This window comes from Terrapene carolina, unplaced genomic scaffold (assembly GCF_002925995.2).
Source record: "Terrapene carolina triunguis isolate 2854851 unplaced genomic scaffold, T_m_triunguis-2.0 Scaffold85, whole genome shotgun sequence".
NCBI classification, from domain to species: domain Eukaryota; kingdom Metazoa; phylum Chordata; order Testudines; family Emydidae; genus Terrapene; species Terrapene triunguis.
In genome coordinates this window covers 47,956,650-47,979,153 of record NW_020664436.1, presented here as the reverse complement: position 1 = coordinate 47,979,153, position 22,504 = coordinate 47,956,650, and the positions used below count along the sequence as shown (strand labels likewise).

The following is a 22,504-nucleotide window of genomic DNA, read 5'->3' as shown; positions in this document are numbered from 1 at the left end:
ATAAAAGGAAGTGTCTAACTTTAGGCATCTAAATTTGAAAATTTTAGCCATAATGGATAAGTCCAACCCCAGAACAAGCAACTGTCAAAATCATACTGTGAATACTGCAACAGATAACTTTCCAAAAGATTGTACCAAACAGTGCAAATAATGAAAACAATTATATTGCATTAACCGGGCTGAATTATCCCTTTGGGAATGAATGAGGATTAAAAATGGAGACTCATTTTTGGGTGAAATGCAACAAGAATTTTGTGATCACAGTATCTGACAAATGATATCTTTCCCCCTAGGTCATCAACATTTCAATTTAAATCTGCATGTATGATTTTCTAGAGCATTTGAGGGTTTCTCAGTGTTCGTATGTATGGCTGGGTTTGTTTGTGTGTAACATTTCTCTTTCTAACTTCTGGACATCTGTTCTCATATTAGTGGCATTTTCACAGTCTTGAGATGGTCAGACCAGGAACTGGTAGCATGAAGGCCTGGACTGAATATACCGATTGTGGGTACTGGGATTGGCAGGCCCTGGATTAAGTGTACCTATTGTGGTAGCCAGAAGCTGGGAATGGGTGACAGGGGATGGATCACTTGATGATTACCTGTTCTGTTCATTCCCTCTGGGGCACCTGGCATAGGCCACTGTTGGAAGACAGGATACTGGGCTAGATGGACCTTTGGTCTGACCCAGTATGGCCGTTCTTATGTTCTTAAAAACGGCAGGCCTACTCAAAACCATAGCTAAAGGCCTGCCCCCGGTGGGGGAGGAACCACTAAGCCCAGGCTACAAATGATTACGTGGGAAAACGAATTAGAAAACAGGAATGGGAGTGAAGGTCAAAGGTTAAAAATCAGGGATCCAGAAGGGGACACAAAGCAGAGAACACCTGACAGTGTCCACCACTGCTTAAAGATGTCTAAGGAGTCAGTGGACACCACCCACAGGAACTCTACTCAGTGGTATGATTTGATGAGGGACCAGAAATAGGCCCCACAGTTGCAAAGTGCCTCTCCTGCCCCATCGAGGTTTCTCCTCCTGGTTTAGTGGTGGCCATTTTGGCCAGTGCTAGGAGTAAGTTGATGAGGAGATCTCGTGAAATCCTGGAGCCATGGATAAGATGTGCAAGGATAAACAGGTGAAGGGAAAAGTGCAACCAGAACTTCAATAAGAGATTCTGAAGGAGCCAGAAGAATGGCTGCAGCCTGACACACTCTACATAGATGTGACCCAGGGTCTCCTTCTTGCCACAGATAGGACAGATGTCATGGGATTCCATGAACCGTGCCAAATACACGCCTGTGCTCATTGCTCCATGGAGGAACTGCCAACTAATCTCCCCAGAGAGTCATGAAACCAGAGTAGAATACAGACTGGCCCACTGGGGCTCCCTGCCCACTGGATTAAGTGCAGAGGATGCATGCTGGGGATGAGAGAGGGATTCTAGCAGTGGGCAGGCAGGCAGATTAGGACTCTCCGCCAAACAAAACTCCCGACATTCCCTGCTGAATGCCCTACAAGCTCCCCCTTTTGATCACGACTCTAAAAACAAGTTGATGACACACAGAAGCTGGCTAAAGTAGTAAGGACCAGAGTGTGAGGGGCCCTTGGGTGGGCTTGCAGATGGGTAGGGGAGCACAAGCAACCCTTCCTCTCCTATGTTCTGCATTCCTGGCACTCAGGGGAGCACAGGGATTGTTTGCTTTTGTTCCACTCTGGGGAGCAGGATACCAAAAAGGGAATGAAGAGGAAGCAGCATAGCCCAGCTCCCGTTCCTGACTGCACCAGCTTAAACACCAGGGCTTATGCTTCTGGGAGCAATCTGTGGACAGAGCAGACTGTACACCACCTGTGCACGGAAAGAGTATACTTGCCTGAGACACAATCTCTGGTGCTCCTGCTGAAGCAGGGCTGTTGCTTAAAAGCAAGATTAAAACAGCAATATTATGAGGCATCTCACAAAGAATTTTCCCCTTTCACTATGGTTCTGTTGAAAGCAATGACATAATCACAGCACTGAACAGAGATGGCAATTAGGGGTAGATGTTTGGAGTTGTGTATGGGTGTTTAGATACAAAATTTCCAATAACAAGTCAGTGATTTGTGCAGATAACTTTTGCAAAAATGTGCCATTATTGTACTTCTTAAGGGCTTCAATTTACCCTATCAATGCTTCTGCTGTGATCACAAATCCTCATCACCTCATTTATTAAGCTCACCTGGCCTCTAAACAGGGCATGTTTTGTGCAACATCAATCCAAATTGATATGTTTAATTATATAGCTTTAAAAATGTATATCTGTATTGCAACAATTCTTAAAACATGAAACCTCAACAGTTTGCCTGGATTTTGTTGAGTGAGATGACTCATTATGCCTGGAAAGAAGATCCTGTAATCTTGTTATATTTTGCTGACATTAAGAAAATATTATGCTTTGCATATGTGAGGGACAGCCAAAATAACAAACCCATTATTAGTGTGTGGTGGTGGCAAAGTGGTAAGATGCATTACACATCGCTATAAAACACGTTTGAGCATGTTTTCAAGCCCTATTTTTTTTTCCAGAAAATCAATTTTGGGAGAAAATGGAGCTGTGACTGGTAGAAAGACAAACCAGAAAACAGCCTTATGTTTAATCTACTCCTTCCATGTCAGCATCTACTGTTTGCTGCGTGGGCTGATCTTGAGCCGGCTGCTCTGCTGGGGCTCCTTCACATTTCTCGGCCTTTGGCACACATTCAGTGGACTTCAGAGCAAGACTCAGCGGCCCAGAGGGATTCCCTGCCTCTGGCTGAGGGGTGGGATGGGAAGGAAGCCCGGGTTCTGTGAGACAAAGAGGACTGCATGCTTGAGGGTCAGCCGGCTCTGGATTACAGTTCTCACTGGAGACTGTGAGGGGATCCTGCACGTGATGGGTCACCATGAATGCTGCAGCTAGATTCTTCAGGATGTTCTCATCAATAATGGACAGCTCTGCACTATCCTGTTCAGTAACGGAAGGGCTTGCATCAGCCTCTTTTCCCAAGATGTCATCATTTCTATCCTCCTCATCCTCCTCTTCCTCATTAGTGAATTTTGCTTCTTTTATTTTTTTGTACAGTTCATTCCTCTCTTCCTGCAGTGCTCTGCAAAGGTTCTCTAGCCTCTGGATTTTCAGCACGAAGCACTCGTACTCCTTAGCCCTCATTGCTTTCTGTGATCAAATCAAAATCAGGCAAAGGTGTAGGAAAATGGAGTTCATATTCATGAGGTTCACACACGTATGTTAAAGTTATAAAGATATGATTTGTTACATGCAACTGTTCTTCACTGCAAGGTAGCTGGAGTTCCCAAAGTAATCAAATACAATTACAATCTTCCTAACTAAGTACTAATTCACCCCAGTGCACTGAAGTGTGTCACTTAAGTGGTGAATAAGGCATTCTGCAGGTCCTCTGCACTTGGCTGAATTTCACCGAGAGATATGAGGCATAGGCATAGCCATGAATAATCTCTAGCGATAGAAGGATCATAAAACATTCAGGATGTCAGTACAGATAAGCACCCAAAAGCTGCATTGCTTATCTGGACTTCCTGGAACACTGTGTTGGAATTTTCGTGAGAACAGGCTGCCTCATATTTGCAGTCCATCTTGGTTTTGGTTGGCTGGAAATTCTGTGAGAACAGCCTCTCTTGCAGCATTTTGTGGACATCTACATTTTCTGATTCTAGCTGGATGGAGAAGTCCACAAAAATGACAATACTGGAGGCTGCAGCAGGGACGCTATTCATTCTTTTTTCAAACCTCAAAAACGTAGTCCAGGTTACATTTAAGTTTGGGATGAAACTTTAGGTAGCTTCTTATTTTATCTGAATCAGTTTCCACATCCCTACTAATTTTCTATGCAATCTCTCCATGTAGGGAACATTTAAATCTATGGTGGACCCCAGTGACTTCTATATTGGAAATTAAGCTGAATTAACCAAAAGTCTGACTTTAAAGTGCATTATTTAAAGCACATTAAACCCCTGTGTGGACACTTTCTTTCAGAAGTCAAGTGGCCTTAATCTAAAGTGAACTAAGGCCACTTCACTTCTGAATGAGAGCATCCACATGGGAGTTTAATGCACTTTAAATTCACTCTTTTAATTAATTAGGCTTAACTTCCCGTGTGGACAAGCTGTTAGTGTATGCACAGAGCCAGACCCAGTAATATCTTGGCCTCAACAGATATGATGTTTTTTCCAAGACCTGACCTTATCAACATATACTAAGAAAAAGGGCCTAGTTTTCCTATTGATTTTAGTGGGTTTTGGATCAGCCCCTAATTAACTTGAAAATATGAAAAAAATTGTGAAGTAGGTTTCTCACCTCTTCAATCATGTCCAATAGAGCTTTATTACAGTTCTCAAACCTGGCTTTCCATGTAGCCGTATCCTTTTCCAGCTTCTTCATCTTCTTTGTCATCTACAGAAGCAGGAAGAGAATCACAGCAGGAATCCCAAATGTTAATTGAAGTTAGAACACCATTTTAGTTATCTTTTCTTAAACCTCTACTTATAGATCTGTTACCACTAACTACAGTGAAAATGAATATAGCATTGTCAAAGAATGATGGCTGAGGAATAACATATAGCAAGAGACTGGTTTAATTTCAACTCCCCAAGCGCTGAAATTTGACACAAGTGAATACCCTCTGCCATTCACACCCACATGCTCCAAAATAGGAAAAATGTATTACATGGTTAAAAAATTATTATACATGTTAAAAATAGTTAAGGCTGTGATGGAGGAAAGTTAATATTTCCCAAAGGAAATCTACATGAAGAAAAGAGATACCCTGGTGCCATAGACTGCACAAAATGGTTACTCCAATAGTAATGGCCAGTTTCTAAACTGAGCACTCAATTCTCTCTCACTTTCTGCTGCAAAGATTACTGTCTGCAGCCAATAACAGTCTTACTAGTGTTTTAATGTGAACAAATACAAACACTTGATAGGGTGACTTTTGATTTCCTTAGAGCCCAATCCTATGAGAAAGCTAGTAGGGGAGAGGCTGTTCTAGATTTGATTTTGACAAATAGGGAGGAACTGTTTGAGAATTTGAAAGTGGAAGGCAACTTGGGTGAAAGTGATCATGAAATGGTGGAGTTCATGATTCTAAGGAATGGTAGCTGTGAGAACAGCACAATAAAGACAATGGATTTCAAGAAGGCAGACTTTAGCAAACTCAGGGAGTTGGTAGGTAAAATGGTAGGTAAAAGCAAGTCTAAGGGGAAAAACAATTGAAGACAGTTGGCAGTTTTTCAAAGAGACATTATTAAGGGCACAAGAGCAAACTATCCCACTGCATAGGAAAGATAGGAAGTATGGCAAGAGACCACCCTGGCTTAAACAGGAGATCTTCAATGATCTAAAACTCAAAAAAGAGTCCTACAAAAAGTGGAAATGCGGTCAATTTACAAAGGATGAATAAAAACAAATAACACAAGTATGTAGGGACAAAATTAGAAAAGCCAAGGCACAAAACGAGATCAAACTAGCTAGGGACATAAAAGGAAACAAGAAAACATTCTACAAATATATTAGAAGCAAGAGGAAGACCAAGGATGGAGTAGTGCCATTACTCAATGAGGAGGGGAAGACAATAACAGAAAATGTGGAAATGGCAGAGGTGCTTAATGACTTCTTTGTTTCGGTTTTCACCAAGAAGGTTGGTGGCAATTGGATGTCAACATAGTGAATGCCAGTGAAAATGAGGTAGGATCAGAGTCTAAAATAGGGAAAGAACAAGTCAAAAATTATTTAAACAAGTTAGATGTCTTCAAATCACCAGGGCCTGATGAAATGCATCCTAGAATATTCAAGGCACTGACTGAGCAGATATCTGAGCCATTAATAATTATATTTGAAAAGTCATGGAAGACGGGAGACATTCCAGAAGACTGGAAAAGATCAAATATAGTGCCAATCTATAAAAAGGGAAATAAGGAGAACCCGGGGAATTACAGATCAGTCAGCTTAACTTCTGTACCTGGAAAGATAATGGAGCAAATAATTAAGCAATCAATTTGCAAACACCTAGAAGATAATAAGATGATAAATAACAGTCAGCATGGATTTGTCAAGAACATATGGTGTCAAACCAACCTGATAGCTTTCTTTGACAGGGTAACAAGCCTTGTGGATAGGGGGGAAGTGGTAGATGTGGTATATTTTGATTTTAGTAAGGCTTTTGATACTGTCTCGCATGACCTTCTCATAACAAACTAGGGAAATGCAACCTAGATGGAGCTACTATATGTGGGTGCATAACTGGTTGGAAAATCATTCCCAGAGAGTAGTTATCCACGGTTCACAGTCATGCTGGAAGGGCATAACGAGTGGGGTCCCGCAGGGATCGGTTCTGGGTCCGGTTCTGCTCAATATCTTCATCCATGATTTAGATAATGGCATAGAGCGTACACTTATAAAGTTTGCGGACGATAGCAAGCTGGGAGGGGTTGCAAGTGCTTTGGAGAATGGGATTAAAATTCAAAATGATCTGGACAAACTGGAGAAATGGTCTGAAGTAAATAGGATGAAATTCAATAAGGACAAATGCAAAATACTCCACTTAGGAAGGAACAATCAGTTGCACACATACAAAATGGGAAATGACTGCCTAGGAAGGAGTACTGCGGAAAGGGATCTGGGGGTCATAGTGGATCACAAGCTAAATATGAGTCAACAGTGTAACGCTGTTGCAAAAAAAGCAAACATCATTCTGGGATGTATTAGCAGGAGTACTGTAAGCAAGACACGAGAAGTAATTCTTCTACTCTACTCCGCGCTGATTAGGCCTCAACTGGAGTATTGTGTCCAGTTCTGGGCACCACATTTCAGGAAAGATGTGGACAAATTGGAGAAAGTCCAGAGAAGAGCAACAAAAATGATTATAGGTCTAGAAAACATGACCTATGAGGGAAGATTGAAAAAATTGGGTTTGTTTAGTCTGGAGAAGAGAAGACTGAGAGGGGACATGATAACAGTTTTCAACTACATAATAGGGAGAAATATTGTTCTTTTTAACCTCTGAGGATAGGATAAGAAGCAATGGGCTTCATTGCAGCAATCCCCATCCTTAGAGGTTTTTAAGAACAGGTTGGACAAACACCTGTCAGGGATGGTCTAGATAATACTTAGTCCTGCCTTGAGTGCAGGGGACTGGACTAGATGCCCTCTCAAGGTCCCATCCAGTTCTATGATTCTATGAGGTACTGAGTGCTGCTAGCTCTCCCCGAAGTCACTTGTCACCGCTTGGGATGACTGAAATGCTTACAGAAGCAAAGCCCCTGGTGGTTGCATTACTAAATTCACAATGAATTTTCTGGCATTTGGCAGGGATTCTTTCTCCCTCCTTATCAGTCTAAGATTTCCCCACTTGAGGTCCTGCTCAGGAGTAGACTGTGCTTTCCCCTGAACAGGAGAGGAGAAGGAATGGGGATTCTTTCCCTTTGTGCACTCCTGCACTGGTCCAGACACGAACTCCTGAGCATGCTCCTGCTTCCCCCTGGAGTGCAAACCATCACAAAATGGGCACAGGGAAGAGGTGGGGCCATGCCCTTGCCCTTTGCCCAGACTGCAGGGTTTGGCTGGCTATTCTAAGGGGAGCAGGTGCAGTATGTGTCTCCCGAGGCACAACTCCTAGTGGAGCGCCTTCTGGGATGATCACCTCTGCACTGTTCTCAGAACAGGCCAATAGCTAAATACCACAATCTTCCCTTCAGTCTTTACTCAGACCTCACTCCCACTTAAGATAACTAGAGCTCTTCTCAATCAGGATCTCAGAATTTTGAGACCCTGGAACATGAAAATTAAGGGCTAGATTCTCTCTTGTGTTGCACTTTGTGTAGTCATTTAAACCACCAGTGCAAAGTGGGGGGACAACTCTGACTAGGTAGCATTTTAAACTCCCTTGGCAGTGGGGTGAATGGCTGCATAAAGTGCAGGGCAACAGTGAATTGTGCCTTAAATATTTATGCCAACACTAAGCATTTTATGCCAATTCATAAATGGTATTGAATGGCCATCATATGAGCCATTAGGTTAGATTGTGAGTAGCTCATTGATTATATTTCTTTATTCTTTCACACAATTGTTATTTCTTTGCTGGAGAAGAGAGTGAAAGCTTTAACTTCCAGTGCTAAGACACAATGGGCCAGATTCCAAACTGGTGTAAACTGGCGTAGGTCTATTACATCAGCTGAAGAGCTGATCCTATAAGTTTCTGTGAAGAGGAGATTGTGGGTCTCTTTTTCTATTAGACATTATATCAGTTGACAGAAATCAGAAATGTTCACAAAGTATCAAAACAATATTGCAATATGTTTGGTCTTCCTGAGCCCAACTCACATCCCACTCAAACTTGGACTAGTTTGTTTCACCCACGCGTACAGAAATGTCCCAATCCAAAGATAAATGATCGCAAAGGAGAATCATGTGTATCAAATTGGAAAGTGTCAGATTTTAGAAATGATATGTGCTACTCACTTTCTCCATCTCCTGTTTGAAACTGGCGAACACCTCATTGCTTTTTGTCAGTGTTTTCTGAAATTCTTCAAACCTTTCAGAATAGAGAGTGAGCTACATACACAGGAACAAACAGATCAGTTTCAGAAGCTCCATGCGGGCAAATTGAATGAATATACACCTTATTTTAATGTTAATTAAATGAAAAGGGAATCACAATGATTCAATAATAATCCTTTTGTGCTTGCAGAGCAGCTTTCAAAGCATCACATTAGTGAACTTAGCCTCACTACCCCCTGATGAGGTTGGGAACTATATTATCCCTATACTAGAGAGGAATAAAATGAGGAAGAGCAGAAAGATTGAGGCCAATATTTTCAAAAGTATGTGGGAACTGTGAGTGCTCAGCACTCTAAATATCAGGCTCAAAGTGGCATGTGGGTACCCAAAAATTGGAAGAACTCCAAATAAGTAGCTACTTGAAAAATGTTGACCTACTTGGCTTTCCTAAGGGCTGACGGGCAGCGAGTAATAAAGCCTAGTAAAGAACCCAAGGGCTCAGAGTCCTAACTGCAATGCCTTCCAAAATGCCAAGTGTGGCCTGGGCAGTTTAAGAAGCATTTGTAACAAAAGCATAGTAGACCCGTGTCAGCCGGGAACCTCAGTTGGCAGCAGCTTGTCCCAAAGTGACACATTTCCTGCCCATTTCCATCTTTTCCTTCCCTTCCTTTATCAGACTTCCCTATTTTTATCTGTGTGTTTGTGTCTCCTCCTTCACTCTCCTCCATTTATCTCACTTTCTATCCTCTCTCCCAATTCTTCTTGCTTCTTTTTCTCTTTCTTCACTTTTCCTATTTTAAATCTTTTCCCTTTCTCTCCTTTCCTTTTTACCCTTCCTTTTTCCTTTTTTCCGAGTCTTGTTTCTTGTCCTTCTCACTTTGTGCTCTTTTTATTTATTTCCTCTCTCCTCCCTACACCTTTACGTTCTCTGGTTGCTTTCCCCTTTCCTGCACCCCCTAGCCGGGCTCCTCTCACTACTCAACTCCCTGACCCCACCTGCTGTGCCACTTCACAGGGAAGCAGCAGAGTGAATTGAGAAGGAATCCAGTCAGTTTTACTTTGTAGCTTGTACATGGAGTGGAGCTGCAGGCTGGGCCAGCAAAAGCAGAGTAGCAAGGTCTCTTGTCAATTTCACTTTGCTGTTCACACATGAGGGCGGGCAACAAAGCAGGAGAAAGGTGTTATTACAATGTGCCAGCAGTTAGGGTCCATATTTCATTATTAATCTGCTTTTACTATCCTTGAAAAAGTACATCTGAAATTAGTAATGCCACATTTTTTAGAGCTGGCCTCTGACTTTGCAGGTATGTCTACACAGTGTAAGCCCAGGGTTTGAACTCAGGCTTAACTCTAGCCCCACTTCTGCCAAATACAAATCACACTAATCCAGGGCTTGGAGCCAGGGTCCCAGAACCCTATGGGGGTGAAGGGTCTGAGCCTGAGTCAAGCTGGGACCCGGAGTTCTAGCCCTATTGCTTTGCAGTTTAGATACAGCCCTACTGGACTCATGCTCTGGGAGTCCACCAAAAGTATCCCACAATCCCATAGACTGATTTTCTTTGTCCTCTGGACAGTCAATTGGTGGACAGTCAAGTGTTCCCACACTGCACCAAGAACAGAGGGCTAGAGCAGCCACATTTTGGGATGGTGCTAGGAAGTCTGGGTTTTGGGTGGTTGGACTCAGGCCCACATAATGCAGTGTAGATTCTAGACTCCCAGGTTGGGACCCAGGATTCAACAATTCCTAAACTAGGGTTTAAGTTGAATGTAGATGCCCAGACCTAGGCATCTTTATTAACCTAGGGTCTGCTAACTCAAGTTCTACTAATCTACTAATCCTGGGCTTACATTGCAGTGTAGACATACCTGCATGATTCAATTTTTGGGTGACCATCTTGGCTCACCAAAAATGGAGGCACCCGAAATCAGTAAACATTCTTGAAAGTTTTGGCCTGTCTAAAGTTAATTTTCCTGTAAGAATTACTTAGGTTCTGTTCTCTTCCCCTTTTCCATAATGGGAAAGCAGTTTCCTACTAAAACTTCAAAGAAATACATGATGTAAAAAGATAAATTATATTTATCTACACTTCTGGACAAAAGAAAAGCAGATGATATTGAAATGTTACATTCTGATTCCACAGCAGCACCCAGGAATGTTCAGCCAACAAGACAGTTCAGCTGTCCAGCTTGACAGCGCTTCTTAGCAAAAGAGTTTGGCATAACACACAATTTCCAAGGCAGGGTGGTCCACTATGCAACCTAAAGTTCAGAAGCAGCCTGCAGAATTTAAACATGTGGCCAGAGGCTGACCTCTCCTGTACCTGCAGGGAGATGACTAAGTCAACTAACTAAAAGCTTTCGGTTTGGTTGGTGCCAACAACAAACAATTTCTACTTAGCTATCAAGGAAGAGACAAAACATAACCAAATGCTATTTATAGTTGTGTGCATTTAGTTTTGATTTTAAACCTATATAAAATTTATATTCAGATTACTTGTGGCTCTGGCAAGTGGTCATGGAGACCCTTAGTATTTGCAAATGTTTGATTTTTTTAATGGTGTGAGCTCCCACAATTCAAATGGGAACTGTGAGTTTTCTGAGTATCATGCCCTTGGGATCTGATGGATAGTTTAAAGATGGATGTCTACACTGCACAGTTAATCGAGGCTCTTACATAGGTTTTAGCCCTAACCCTCCTACTGTCCACACACAAAAACCTCTGACATGGGCTTGGAGATGCTTTAAGCACAGGCTAGCTTACCTATCTGGGATGCTCAGACTGGAACCCACCCACTTTACAGTGAGGATCAGGCAAAATCATACAAGTGCCAATAGTCTTCCAAAGTCCTTCTCACAATTCCTCCCAAACGACAGACAAGTTCTCCTGCAATTGGCGTAGTTGGCTGGGAAAGAATCCTAAAACATCTTGGCACAAAGAACCACAAGCTATGTCCCCAGACACACCCAGCTGAGTGCAGAAAACAGGGAGCACACAGTAACATGGGGAGGGCTGTGCAGTGGGGATGATTGCGTCCTGGCTAAAGTAACTCTGTCTACACTGCATCATTAACCCTGGCTAAAGTAACCTGGCTAAAGTAACCTGAATGGTCAAATTTAGGTGCCAGTCACTTGGGTTAATGATGCAGTGTAGACAGAGCTGTTAATCAGTTGCTTAACAATACCAATACTGCTGTAACAATACTGTATAGGGCACTAGACTGGGAGTCAGGAGACTTTGGTTCTAATCTTAGCTCCGCTGCTGTCTTGAGCAAGTCACTGTGCCTCTGCTTCCCTGCCACCCTTTGTCTTGTTTATTTAGATTATAAGCCCTTTGGGGTAGGGACTGTCTCTCACTAAGGGTACATTGACACTTGAGCTGGGGGATGTAATTTCCAGCTTGGGTAGATGTATGCAGGCTAGCTTTGATCGAGCTAGCGTGCCAAAAATGTACATGTAGCTACAGAGACAGGTTAGCTGCCCTAAGTACAGTCCCACAAGGGACCCTAGATACTCATTTGGGTGGCTAGCCCCTCACACTGCTTGCGCTGCCAGAGCTACCCTTGGGTTTTTCGAGTTTGCTAGCTAGATCAGAACTAGCACATGTATATCTACCTCAGCTGGAACTGCCCCCTGCCCACCCAGTTAGACTAGTCGTACCCTATGTGATTGTACAATGACTAGTACGGACGTTGGCTCAGGCCTCTACGCAGTACCATAACACAAATAATAATCATTCATATTGTACCTGAGTACACACAAGTAATAAACAAGAAAATGTGTTTTATAGTGCTAGGGTACATGCAGTAGGAGTTGTCTCTCCCCATGAGCATGTGCCATGTTCTCAGATTAGGGAGACAAAAACCACTTTACTGCATTGTGTGGTCCTATGGTTTCATTCAAATTCCTTCTGAGAGTGCACACCTGTGGTAAAAGAGGTATGAATTTGTAGGAGTAGTGCTATAGGAAACAGAGGTATTTAACACTATATTGCTAATGAGGCTATTGAAGGAGAAAAGAGTAGTGTGTTAAATTAACATGTCCCCAGTGTGATAGTGGCCTCTTTGTAATCTTTGGTTGATGAATTACAGGAAGGACTCATTAGTTCATCGAATTTGCTATATTCACTTTGATTTTTTATAGTCAATTTGTTCTCTGACACAGAAAATGATATAAATTAAAGGCCTCGGCTAACTTTTATCCTTCACTTTGTTTCAAAATACAAAGCTAAAAGAGCCAACACAAGTGACACGCCTGGAGAGGCTGTGTGTCATGCTGCTGAGTAGCACCACAGCCCCACCATGGGCATGTTCTGTGAGCCAATGCCAAATGCCTTTAATCCTTTGGAGTGAAGAGTTCTCCAGCATAAGGAACACTGTACTGTTTAAGGGCCCGAGTCAGCAAAGTGCTAGCACCCTCAACTTCCATTCAGTTCAGTGAGAGTTGAGGGTGCACAGCACCTCACAGGATCCTCCCTAGAAAATGGAGTGGTGTCTCTCACGTTATTATTGCACCATTCCCAATGGATGCAGTTATCAAAGTGATGGAACTCCCACACCTGTGTCCCAATCCAGCAGAACACTTAAGCACATGCTTAATTTAAGCACGTGAATAGTCCCATTAAAATCAGGGCCTCAACCCCCAACTAAGGCAGTCCGAGAGAGGCTTGAGTGGATTCCTTTATTACTATTATTACCACTTGAAATGCATGTTTAATATATTGTCTCATGTTCAATTACATTAAACTGGCTAGTGAGGTCTGGCTGATATACAAAACTCTTTCTAGCTGAACATAAAGGCTTAATAAAAACACTCAAGGAAAATTGGGGACTGACTCCTCAGGAGGCCTGTGAGGTCTGATTGGAGAACCTATCAAATTGAAGTCCATAAACAGGAGGTGCAGAATAAGTTTATTTAATATTTTTCAGTTTCTTCCCTACTTATTTTAACCTTTGAAAAACTGCATGAAGGACCATATCCTTCTCACCTTGTTGACTGATGGCTAGACTGTCACAGCTCTTACTTGGCTGCACAGGGATGTTAGGTCACCATACTTGGATTGTGAGTCTGACTACAGGGGTAGACCCGGATCTACACACCCAGTACTGTGAGCAATTGGGCAGAGAGAAGGTGTGGAGTGGGAGGAGACCTGGCTTTGCTTCACCTTACTTGCAGGCCAGAATAGTTGGCAGGGTACAGAGCAGGGGATATGTACTCCATGAAAAGGGATAAATACCTTACTCCTCACCCAGAGGGGGTGAATTTTGATGCTCTGAGTCACAACGCCATCCCTGGGCTGCGCCTGGGAAGATGTTGCCCTTTACTGTGGGCAGATTATAAAATTACGTTCTAGCCCATAAGTAGCCCCCAAGTCACCGAGGCTCTGTCTACAACAGTCATTTTCCATAAAACTCCCCCCCATAGCTATAGCCTGTGCAATTTGCCTGGTGATTATAATAATGGCAGCACCAGTGCAGACGAAGTACTGAGCCATTGTCAAGTATCATTGTCACGGTTTTCACCACTGTGTTTGGCAGACCTGCTCTGAGCTCTCCAGGGATCTCCAGCAAGTGCTCTGAGGACCACCAGCATTTAACAGTGAATTCTCTCTGGGCTATAGAGTACTATAGGCTGGTTTAAAATTTCTACTAAATGGAGGTAATTCTCATTTAAATCCTAAAAGAAGATCATTCTCTATGACGGTTTCCATTAGGTATTTCCATAAGGCTAGGAAAATCTATTGCTATTTTCTCTTTTTGGTATACACATCATATGCACCCACATTTCAGGTCTGGTATTGTGTCACTCTGTGTGATGGAGTGACTGTTGTATGTTTTTGTATTAGTTGTATGTTATTTGGCTGCCATTGCATTTCACTCCAGCCTTATTTGTGTGATAGTTTGTGTAATAAATTTCATTTTAATGTATTTTTCAAACACTGTTTTATGCCCTGTTCATCAGAAAGCACAAAAGGCCCATTTGTACAAGCACTCTGTGCTTGGAAATCCCATGGAAGTTAATGAGAATTCTGCGTTCAGGCCCGATTCCAGCAAAGCACTTAAGGACGTGCTTAACAACTGACTTCACTGTGACTCATGTGCTTAAAGTTAAGTATGTGCTTCAGTGCTTTGCTGGACTGGAGCCTCAGAGGGCGTGTAGGTCTCGGCTGAGAAAGAGTTATGGTGAGTATACTGGTATGGGCATCCAACATTATTACAGCATAGAGCTTTGTGGCTCAGTATTGTATGCACATGCAAACACTTCAGTGTGGTGCACTGTTGTACTACATGCGTGAATATAGCCTGATTCCATTAGTACAGTGTAGCCTTAGGGGGAATACATACAAAGCTTTTGGAATACTTTACCTGGAATGTGGTGTGTGGACTAAAAATGGGCAAACAAAGGCACACCATGCAATCAATTTCACCTGGGCCTGTAGTACAGTCTCCTGTTCCTTCAACATTTTTGCCTGGAGCTTCCATTCTGCAGCTTGAGTCAGTAGCTGTGTTTAGAGCAACAGAGAGAAAATAGTTGTTTCTGTGCCTTTGCAATGGTAAAGCCTGGCAGTCCAACTACTTTACATTAGTATCTTTGGAAATAGCTGGTATAAATTCCAGTCGTGTGCTGCACAAAGAGTCTATCTAGATTGGGGCCATTAGCATGAGTTTGAAAATGGGGTGGGGATTCAGTGAAAAAAACCTGGGATTTCAAAAATAGTTGGGGTAGAAGCTCCTATATGTTGTATACAACGTGGCCATCCAGCACCTAAGGAAATATACCTGTATATCCTTTACTCAGCCAGTTGGGTAAAATCCCATTGACTTTAATGGATTCAGGATTTCAGTGTTTAGATCATTTTGGCTAGGATCCCAAGTTCTGGTCAAGGTCAATTTAATAGGCAGTGATAGATACATATATAATCCAAGGGATCCTATGGAAGGCCACCCAGCATGAAGAGATGGTGTGGATGAATCTTGGTTAGATGGGCTCTAATTTCTGAATCACTTTCTTGAGGAAAACAACAAGGAGTCTGGTGGCACCTTAAAGACTAACAGATTTATTTGGGCATAAGCTTTCGAAGAAGTGAGGTTTTTACCCACGAAAGCTTATGCCCAAATAAATCTATTAGTCTTTAAGGTGCCACCAGACTCCTTGTTGTTTTTGTAGATACAGACTAACACAGTTACCCCCTGTTTCTTGAGGAAGTATATAAAAAACATATGTGAAGAATACTTAATTGTGTTAACATTTGCATGCTGCGCTGGATTTTCAAGTCCAGGTCTCTCTTTTTGGCACCTACATGGTTGCTTCTTGAGGAATTACAGGTTGGTTGGGTCTAATAGTTTGAAACAAAACTTTGAAAAGCCTCAGGGCCATTTGGTGTCCAGGCCAGTCATTAATTCCCAAAACTGCCTGGGCTTTGATCTTTATTTCTTAAATTTTCATAAGGGTCACCTTGACAGGCATCCTGGCTAGGATGATGAAGAGACCCAAGGTCAGACCCATAGGTCCCCTGCTACAACAAAACAGAGTTAAAATGAAGCAGAAAAAGTAGTATTTTTGGACAATAATGAAATCCTTCCCACATATTATCACACTGCACTATTTCTGCAGCTTGTTAAAATCCAGGAGTTAATAAACTTTTCTGTAACACAAACAAACCACAGAGTGGCTACACAAATTAATGTGCAGTCTTAGGCAGCCCGAGATACTCTGCAAAAAACAAACTGGTAGAAACTGAATCATGAAAACTAGTATTTGTATTGATAAAATGTGAAGTGATAATAAGGGTGGACTCAACTCGGAGACCAATTCATAATAAAAATATTTAATGCAATGTTTAGAAAAATTATGTTATTGTTTGGTATTTGTGTTAGGGTAGTGGCCTGAGACCCCAGTCAGGACCAGGCAGGCCCCATTGTGGTATGCATTATAAACACAGAGTAAAGGACAGTCTCTGTGCCTAACAGTTTACAATCTGTTTTAAGGCAAGGTGTAACAAGAAGTATTATAGGCTAGATTTTCAAATCTAGGCTCTCCTTTTTGCACCCACAGATTTGCAAATTCACGTAAACTATATGTTCAAGTACCTGACTGTGCCTTCAAATCAGGCACTTAGAAGTCTAGTATGACCTAAATTACACCTGCAATTAATTGCAGATACAACATTGTATTGCAAGTAATGACAATTGATGGCACATTAGGGTGTCAAAGCAACACCAACCAAATGTAGGATGATGGAGAAAATCTACCGTAGGCCATTGAAGCCGTGTGCTAACACATCCTCAGGTTGTGCTAACCGCTAAAGAAGCACACATAGTACTAAATGTTACATTTTTACTAGAGGATCACACTCTTCATTGCTTCTATAGGCCAAGCTGTACAGCCCACGAGAGAGAGCAGTGTCTGAAGGGGCTGCCTGTGACGTGTCAGCATCAGCAGGGGCTGTCAGAGCGATTCCGCCACCTGCAGCACCAAGTGGGCATGCGGTGGGCCTGATTTTCCTCTCACAGTGGAAATCGGGCTTTTCCACTTTCACCAAGATGATTAGGGCTCTGCCCGCCCATTGATACCTAGAACACTTCTGGGCATTTTAGAATTGATCGGATGCAGTGTTCAAAAGTTATTATGTTACAGACAACCTCCAGTGAGCTGAGTGTGGGGCCTTGCAGGCTCGGTCAATTAGACAATTTTTATTAGATAACTAACTTGTTTTCTCAATTGGTACTTATATTAAATAAATCCTGGCCCTGCTGCCTGACCTCAATAGCTGGGCTGAGTGATCAAGACTTTGGGGGGAAGTTAGAGGAGAAAGAATCCACTGGAGAAACCTGCTTCACAATACTGCATGCAGTACAGTGCCACGTTTGCTCGAAGCACTGGCACTTTGAATTTCAGGGTTTGTTTAATATTCAGTGGGTACGTTCCTAAGAAGCAAGAGCACATTTTAAAAATATCACTGCACAAATGTCCCTCCTTGTACATTTTTGTAGATCCCGTAGCTCTTGCTGAGTGAGGTAAAGAGGTTTTGTGCTGGGGCAAGTAAACCATGTATGGTGCTGAAGTTAAGACAAAAAAATTATAGTTCAAAGTCTAATTGGATAACTATAAGAATAAAACACTTTATTAAAAAATAGCTTGAAAAAGCTAAAAACCTGAGGCAAAACTGATGGGGAGAGCTCTGCAAAATGGTACATAGAGAGTTGTAAGATAGTTCTGTCCCTGAAAGACTTTTCCAGCAAGTGCTGTCTGTGATTGAAGTTTGCCCTTCTATACTACTGAGCTCATCCTAAGAGGGCTGCATCATAAATGCCTTAATTACATATATTTTAATAGCATGGTGCCTTGAACTCAGTAGTGTGCAATATGATTCAGATGGAGGACAAGTATAGTCCTGTAGTCTGGATACTGGACTGTGAATGATGAATTCCAGTGTAACAATCCTACTCTGACACTGACTCATCGCATGGCTTTGGGCCAGTCACTCATAGGCGCCGGCTTCCTCTGGTGCTCAAACCCCTGCTCCACCCCAGACTACACCCCCACCCAACCCCTTCCCCCAACTCCCATTCCCGTCCCACCTCTTCCCGCCCCCACTCCACCCCAGGCCCTGCACGCATCCCATCCCTTCTCCCAAACCCCCACGCCCGCCTGCCCACTTCTGCCCCCTTCCCACAGCGTGTCCTATCCCCACTCCTCCCCCTCCCTCCCAGAGCCTCCAGCATGCTGTGAAACAGCTGATTGTGGTGGGTGGTAGGCGCCTGGAGGTAGGGGGAGGCGCTGATCCGTGGGGCAGCAGGCGGGCAGGAGGTGCTGGGGGGGAGGGAGAAGATGGCTGCCCGTGGGTGTTAAGCACCCACTAATTTTTTTCCGTGGGTGCTCCAAGGCTGGAGCACCTACAGAGTCAGCGCCTATACAGTCACTTAACATCTTTGACTGAGTTTGGGCTGTATTATTACCAAGTGGTAATAATACATACTTGCCTACCTCAAAGGCAGGCTGCAAGCATTAATTCAGTTAATGTTCATAAAATTATTTAAGCATAAGTATGTATTATTATACGCTCATCCTTTATGATTTTATAGCTAATTGAACCATTTCTTGAACTTACTCTTTCGTAGGTGCTAGTCATACAGGAGAATTGCAAAGAAAATTCCCCTCTCTTGAAAACCATGTACTAAGAATATTGATTTTTCACTACTTCATGAAAAAATGGAAATAAGTCCATATAGTCTGGCTAAAATGCTTTTGGAGAAGGGTTTTCTAGACAGAGTCAGCAGAGGTGACAACTCTGGGCCTCATATTCTGAGAGGGACAGCACCTCTAGGGGTTCCACTTTCAGCACCTGTTGATTTGATTACTGGATGATACACTCAAAACTCCTTCATTGGCTTCTCTGCTCACCACTGCCTGCAACCTCTACTGGAGACACCCTCTACCCTTTCAGATTAGCAGCTGGGCCCAACTGGAATTCAGGAACATTCAGTGGGGTCATCAGAGCCCTATGGGGAAATGTCTTTGGCAGGGATTGATGGGGATTGGTGCTTTAGGACTGGTAGCATCATCTGGCCCCATGACTGATGAATTAGCCATGCACTAAGAAAAGGTGGCAATCTGGCAGCTCTGGAGGCTGCATTCCTGTATCTATAGTACAGTCACACCAAAGGCAACAGCCGTGAAAGTTTCCCTCACACTGCCCTGTCACTGTATCACAACTCAGACCTGCAAAGCCAATTATAGTGTTGAAACAGTATTCAGGGGTGATTTGGGCCCATCTTTTATCTAAAGACAGACAGACAAATAAGCAGACAGATTAGATAGATAAGTACGTATTCCTTTTCTCGTTCATGTCGCGCCTCTGCTTCTTTCATCATTTCCTGTGACTGCTCCAACTTGGCATCCACCAGTTTCTGTTGAAGTTCTCTGTGCTTAAATATTTTATCAAGTTGCTGCAAGAAAACAAACTCTGCTGTGCTGAAATTGCGGATGTAGTGACATACACACACCTGCATGCTCACACACGTATGGCTGCCTACTAGAACAAGCATAAAGGCCAAAATACTGCAAATGGCTAGAGCCCTGCAAATCCATGGATATCTACTTTATATCTGTGGATGTGGATGCAGATGCGGTTGTATTGCTTACAATCTTTGTAGATCACCTATTGGATGCAGATCCAATTTTTGTATCTGAGAAGGGCTCTACAAATGGAACCCCCAAATATTCCCAGCCTATTGCAGTTATTAGAAAATGATAGTTCTTGTCATAAGAACAAATTGTACCAGAATTTAGTCTAGAAGTGAAACCAAGTTTGTATTAGTTTAAATTTATAATAACAAAAAAGTCCTGGGGACCTTTTCCAATACTGTGCATTAGAATGTACAATATCCACATATAAACTCATTAGTATAATCAGAACGATTACTTATATCTCAAATGATTGCTCATTAGATCATGAACATGCATAACACAGTTTATTGGTGCTGTTAACTGGTCAAGATTTTGACAGATGGAGCATATTAGATTCAAACATCAAAGCCAATTGATCCTGTAAAGTGAAAACAGAGATTTTAGGCCCCAACCCTGCAAACAGTTCAGTGTGGGTGCAGGGATTCATCTGGACAGAGCTCTAAACAGGATCGGGCCCTTTGGGCTTCAGTCTGCAAGGTGCTGAGCATTCTGGCCTGACACAACAAAGTACTTGAGGACATGCTTAAGTTTAAGCATATGAGCTGTCTTGCTGAGGCAATGGGACTACACACACATGTTCAGCACGTGGTTCAGTACTTTACTGGATCAGGCCAGAGTACTCAGCACTTCGTGGGGTTGAGCCCTTATTGACCATTGTTTCCTCCTGGTACTTACTTGTGTTCTAGCTCAACCACATAACATGGGTTTGATGCAGAAATTATTGGGTGAAATATACAGGAGGTCAGTCTAGATAATCTCATGGTGCTTCTGGCCTTTGAATCTATGACTCTATAGCAGCCTCTCCCAAAAGAAATATCATCAATGGCCCACCTCACTCTTGCTGTGTTGAGTAAATCATTAGAGCTGGTTGGGAATTTTCCAATGTAACTTTTTTGTATGTAGGAAAATGCCGATTTATGAAACCAAAACTGTCCACAGGAAAGGGTTGCTTTCAACTAATTTCTCGATTTGAAAAAATTTTGAGAAAAAAGTTTTTAAATGGTCAAAAACATCCTGTTTTGACATTTTCTAATAGAAAACTTTTGTTTTATGGTTTGAAATGACTTTACATTTCAAAATTTTAGTTAATTTATTCTAAAAAAAGCTTAAAAATAAAGTCTAAATCTGAACAAAACATTTTGAAATTATGAATTGACATGATCCAAGAAATGTTTCAGATTGTTAGTTCATTAGCATTATTAACATTTTTGATTTTTTGTTCCGATTTGGGTTGGGAAAAAATTCTGAATTCTTAATCTCTTATGCGATGGGTTTATAAATCATGCCACATTTAGATAAAATTTCTTTTTACTTTGATAAAAACCATTAAAATGCATGTATAGTTCATTCAGGGGATGATCTCATGTGAGATACAATAAGATTTTAAAATAATTAGATGGATGTGCTCAGTCCAAAGTGGGTCAGCATTTGAGACTGGAAGTACACAGTACTTATGTCACCTTTCCTTCTGTTTTTAGTGCATATATTTGGAATGAGAACCACAATGAACATACTAAGCAACAATAAAATGTCCCAAAAAGTCATGAGTTGAGATATTTACTAAAGATGGGGAAAAAATCAGCATAGTTTGAAAATATAGGAGCTTTGTTGAAATTTTCTCAATAGCTCTAATATTTACTGAAGAGATAATATGCTATCTAGATATTTTTTTACTGCAGGTTTTATAGCGAAAGTCGTGTCTGTTCAGATGCCGAGCATCCCTGGTTTACATTTTTTATTAATCTGCAGCTGCCAGAGAAGGGTTGAAGCACTAACTTGCTTCTGATACAGTCTGGGTTAAACTGCAATGTGCTATTAAATCTTGACAATGTTATCCATGTTGCACATCACAGAAAAACCTCATGAAGAACAAAAATGACAGCAAATTGAGAGGATGGGGTGGTGTCAATAAATCTAATCCTATGCACTTCAAAACCTGCCTCTCCCTACCTCAAGGAGGCTGCATGCCTTAGTAGTCTCACCTCCTCTCTGAGTTCATACTGATCAATGATGCTTTTCAGTTTCTCGGCCAGCTCTGTGTTCTCCTGGCACAGTTTCATGTTCCTTTCACTTTGCTGCTCAATCTGAGTCTGGATATCACTCAGTGTGCCCTGGAAATGATTAGTGATCTCTTTTCTCTTCTCGTCTTCCTCCCGTGCCCGTTGAAGAGTTTCCTCCTGTTAAAAAGGTGGACAATGTGATAATTTAAATGGGTAACACAACAGCCAGCTTTAAAAAAAAGAAATGATTTGGACTCATCTGAAGGTTTGCAGTTCTCTTTAGAGCTATGTCTTTCTTTCATAAACCCAGGTAATGAGTGTGACTATAAATACATAGATTGGATTAGACAGTAGCCTTGAAAGAAAGGAGGAAAACAAGGACTTGCGTTTATCCAGATTGAGTTAAAGGGAACTCTCAAACCAGAGCAGCTTGGGTATGAGAATGTTTATACAAAATATAAATATACTGATTCCCAATATTTCAGCATTACCTTGGCTATGAAAGAAGATATCTAGTAAAAAATGTTGCATCCAAACTGTTTTCTGATGGAAAATGGGTTTTTGACAAAATGACCATGTTTGTTGGGAGGTGTTTGCTTTCTGTGGAAAGTTTCTGCTTTTAGTTGAAACCCCCCAAACCGAAAAGTTTTGGCCACAAACAAAAATGTTTGGTCTTCATTCAGCACCAATACCTGGATTTAAGGGGTTTCTCTCTCACAACCCAGCCTCTTCTGCTTCATCAAGTAGTAAATCAAACAGCTATACCA

General features: G+C 42.1%; 2 protein-coding genes across 2 annotated transcripts in view; one reads left to right on the top strand and one right to left on the bottom strand.

Moving 5' to 3' along the window:
- HECA (hdc homolog, cell cycle regulator) overlaps nucleotides 1–22,504 on the top strand; it is a 122,154-nt gene that overhangs the window by 53,975 nt on the left and 45,675 nt on the right. The gene's annotated exons all lie outside the window — the stretch shown is intronic.
- Nucleotides 643–22,504, bottom strand: part of TXLNB (taxilin beta) — a 50,424-nt gene continuing 28,562 nt past the window's right edge. Inside the window, exons 5-10 of the mRNA XM_026649785.2 lie at nucleotides 21,720–21,914; nucleotides 19,377–19,496; nucleotides 14,975–15,049; nucleotides 8,512–8,604; nucleotides 4,351–4,446; nucleotides 643–3,192 (exon numbers count right to left, since the gene is read on the bottom strand). Of these exons, the coding sequence (XP_026505570.1) occupies nucleotides 2,632–3,192; nucleotides 4,351–4,446; nucleotides 8,512–8,604; nucleotides 14,975–15,049; nucleotides 19,377–19,496; nucleotides 21,720–21,914 (1,140 nt within the window). The 3' untranslated portion in view covers nucleotides 643–2,631. The remainder of the gene's footprint in view (nucleotides 3,193–4,350; nucleotides 4,447–8,511; nucleotides 8,605–14,974; nucleotides 15,050–19,376; nucleotides 19,497–21,719; nucleotides 21,915–22,504) is intronic.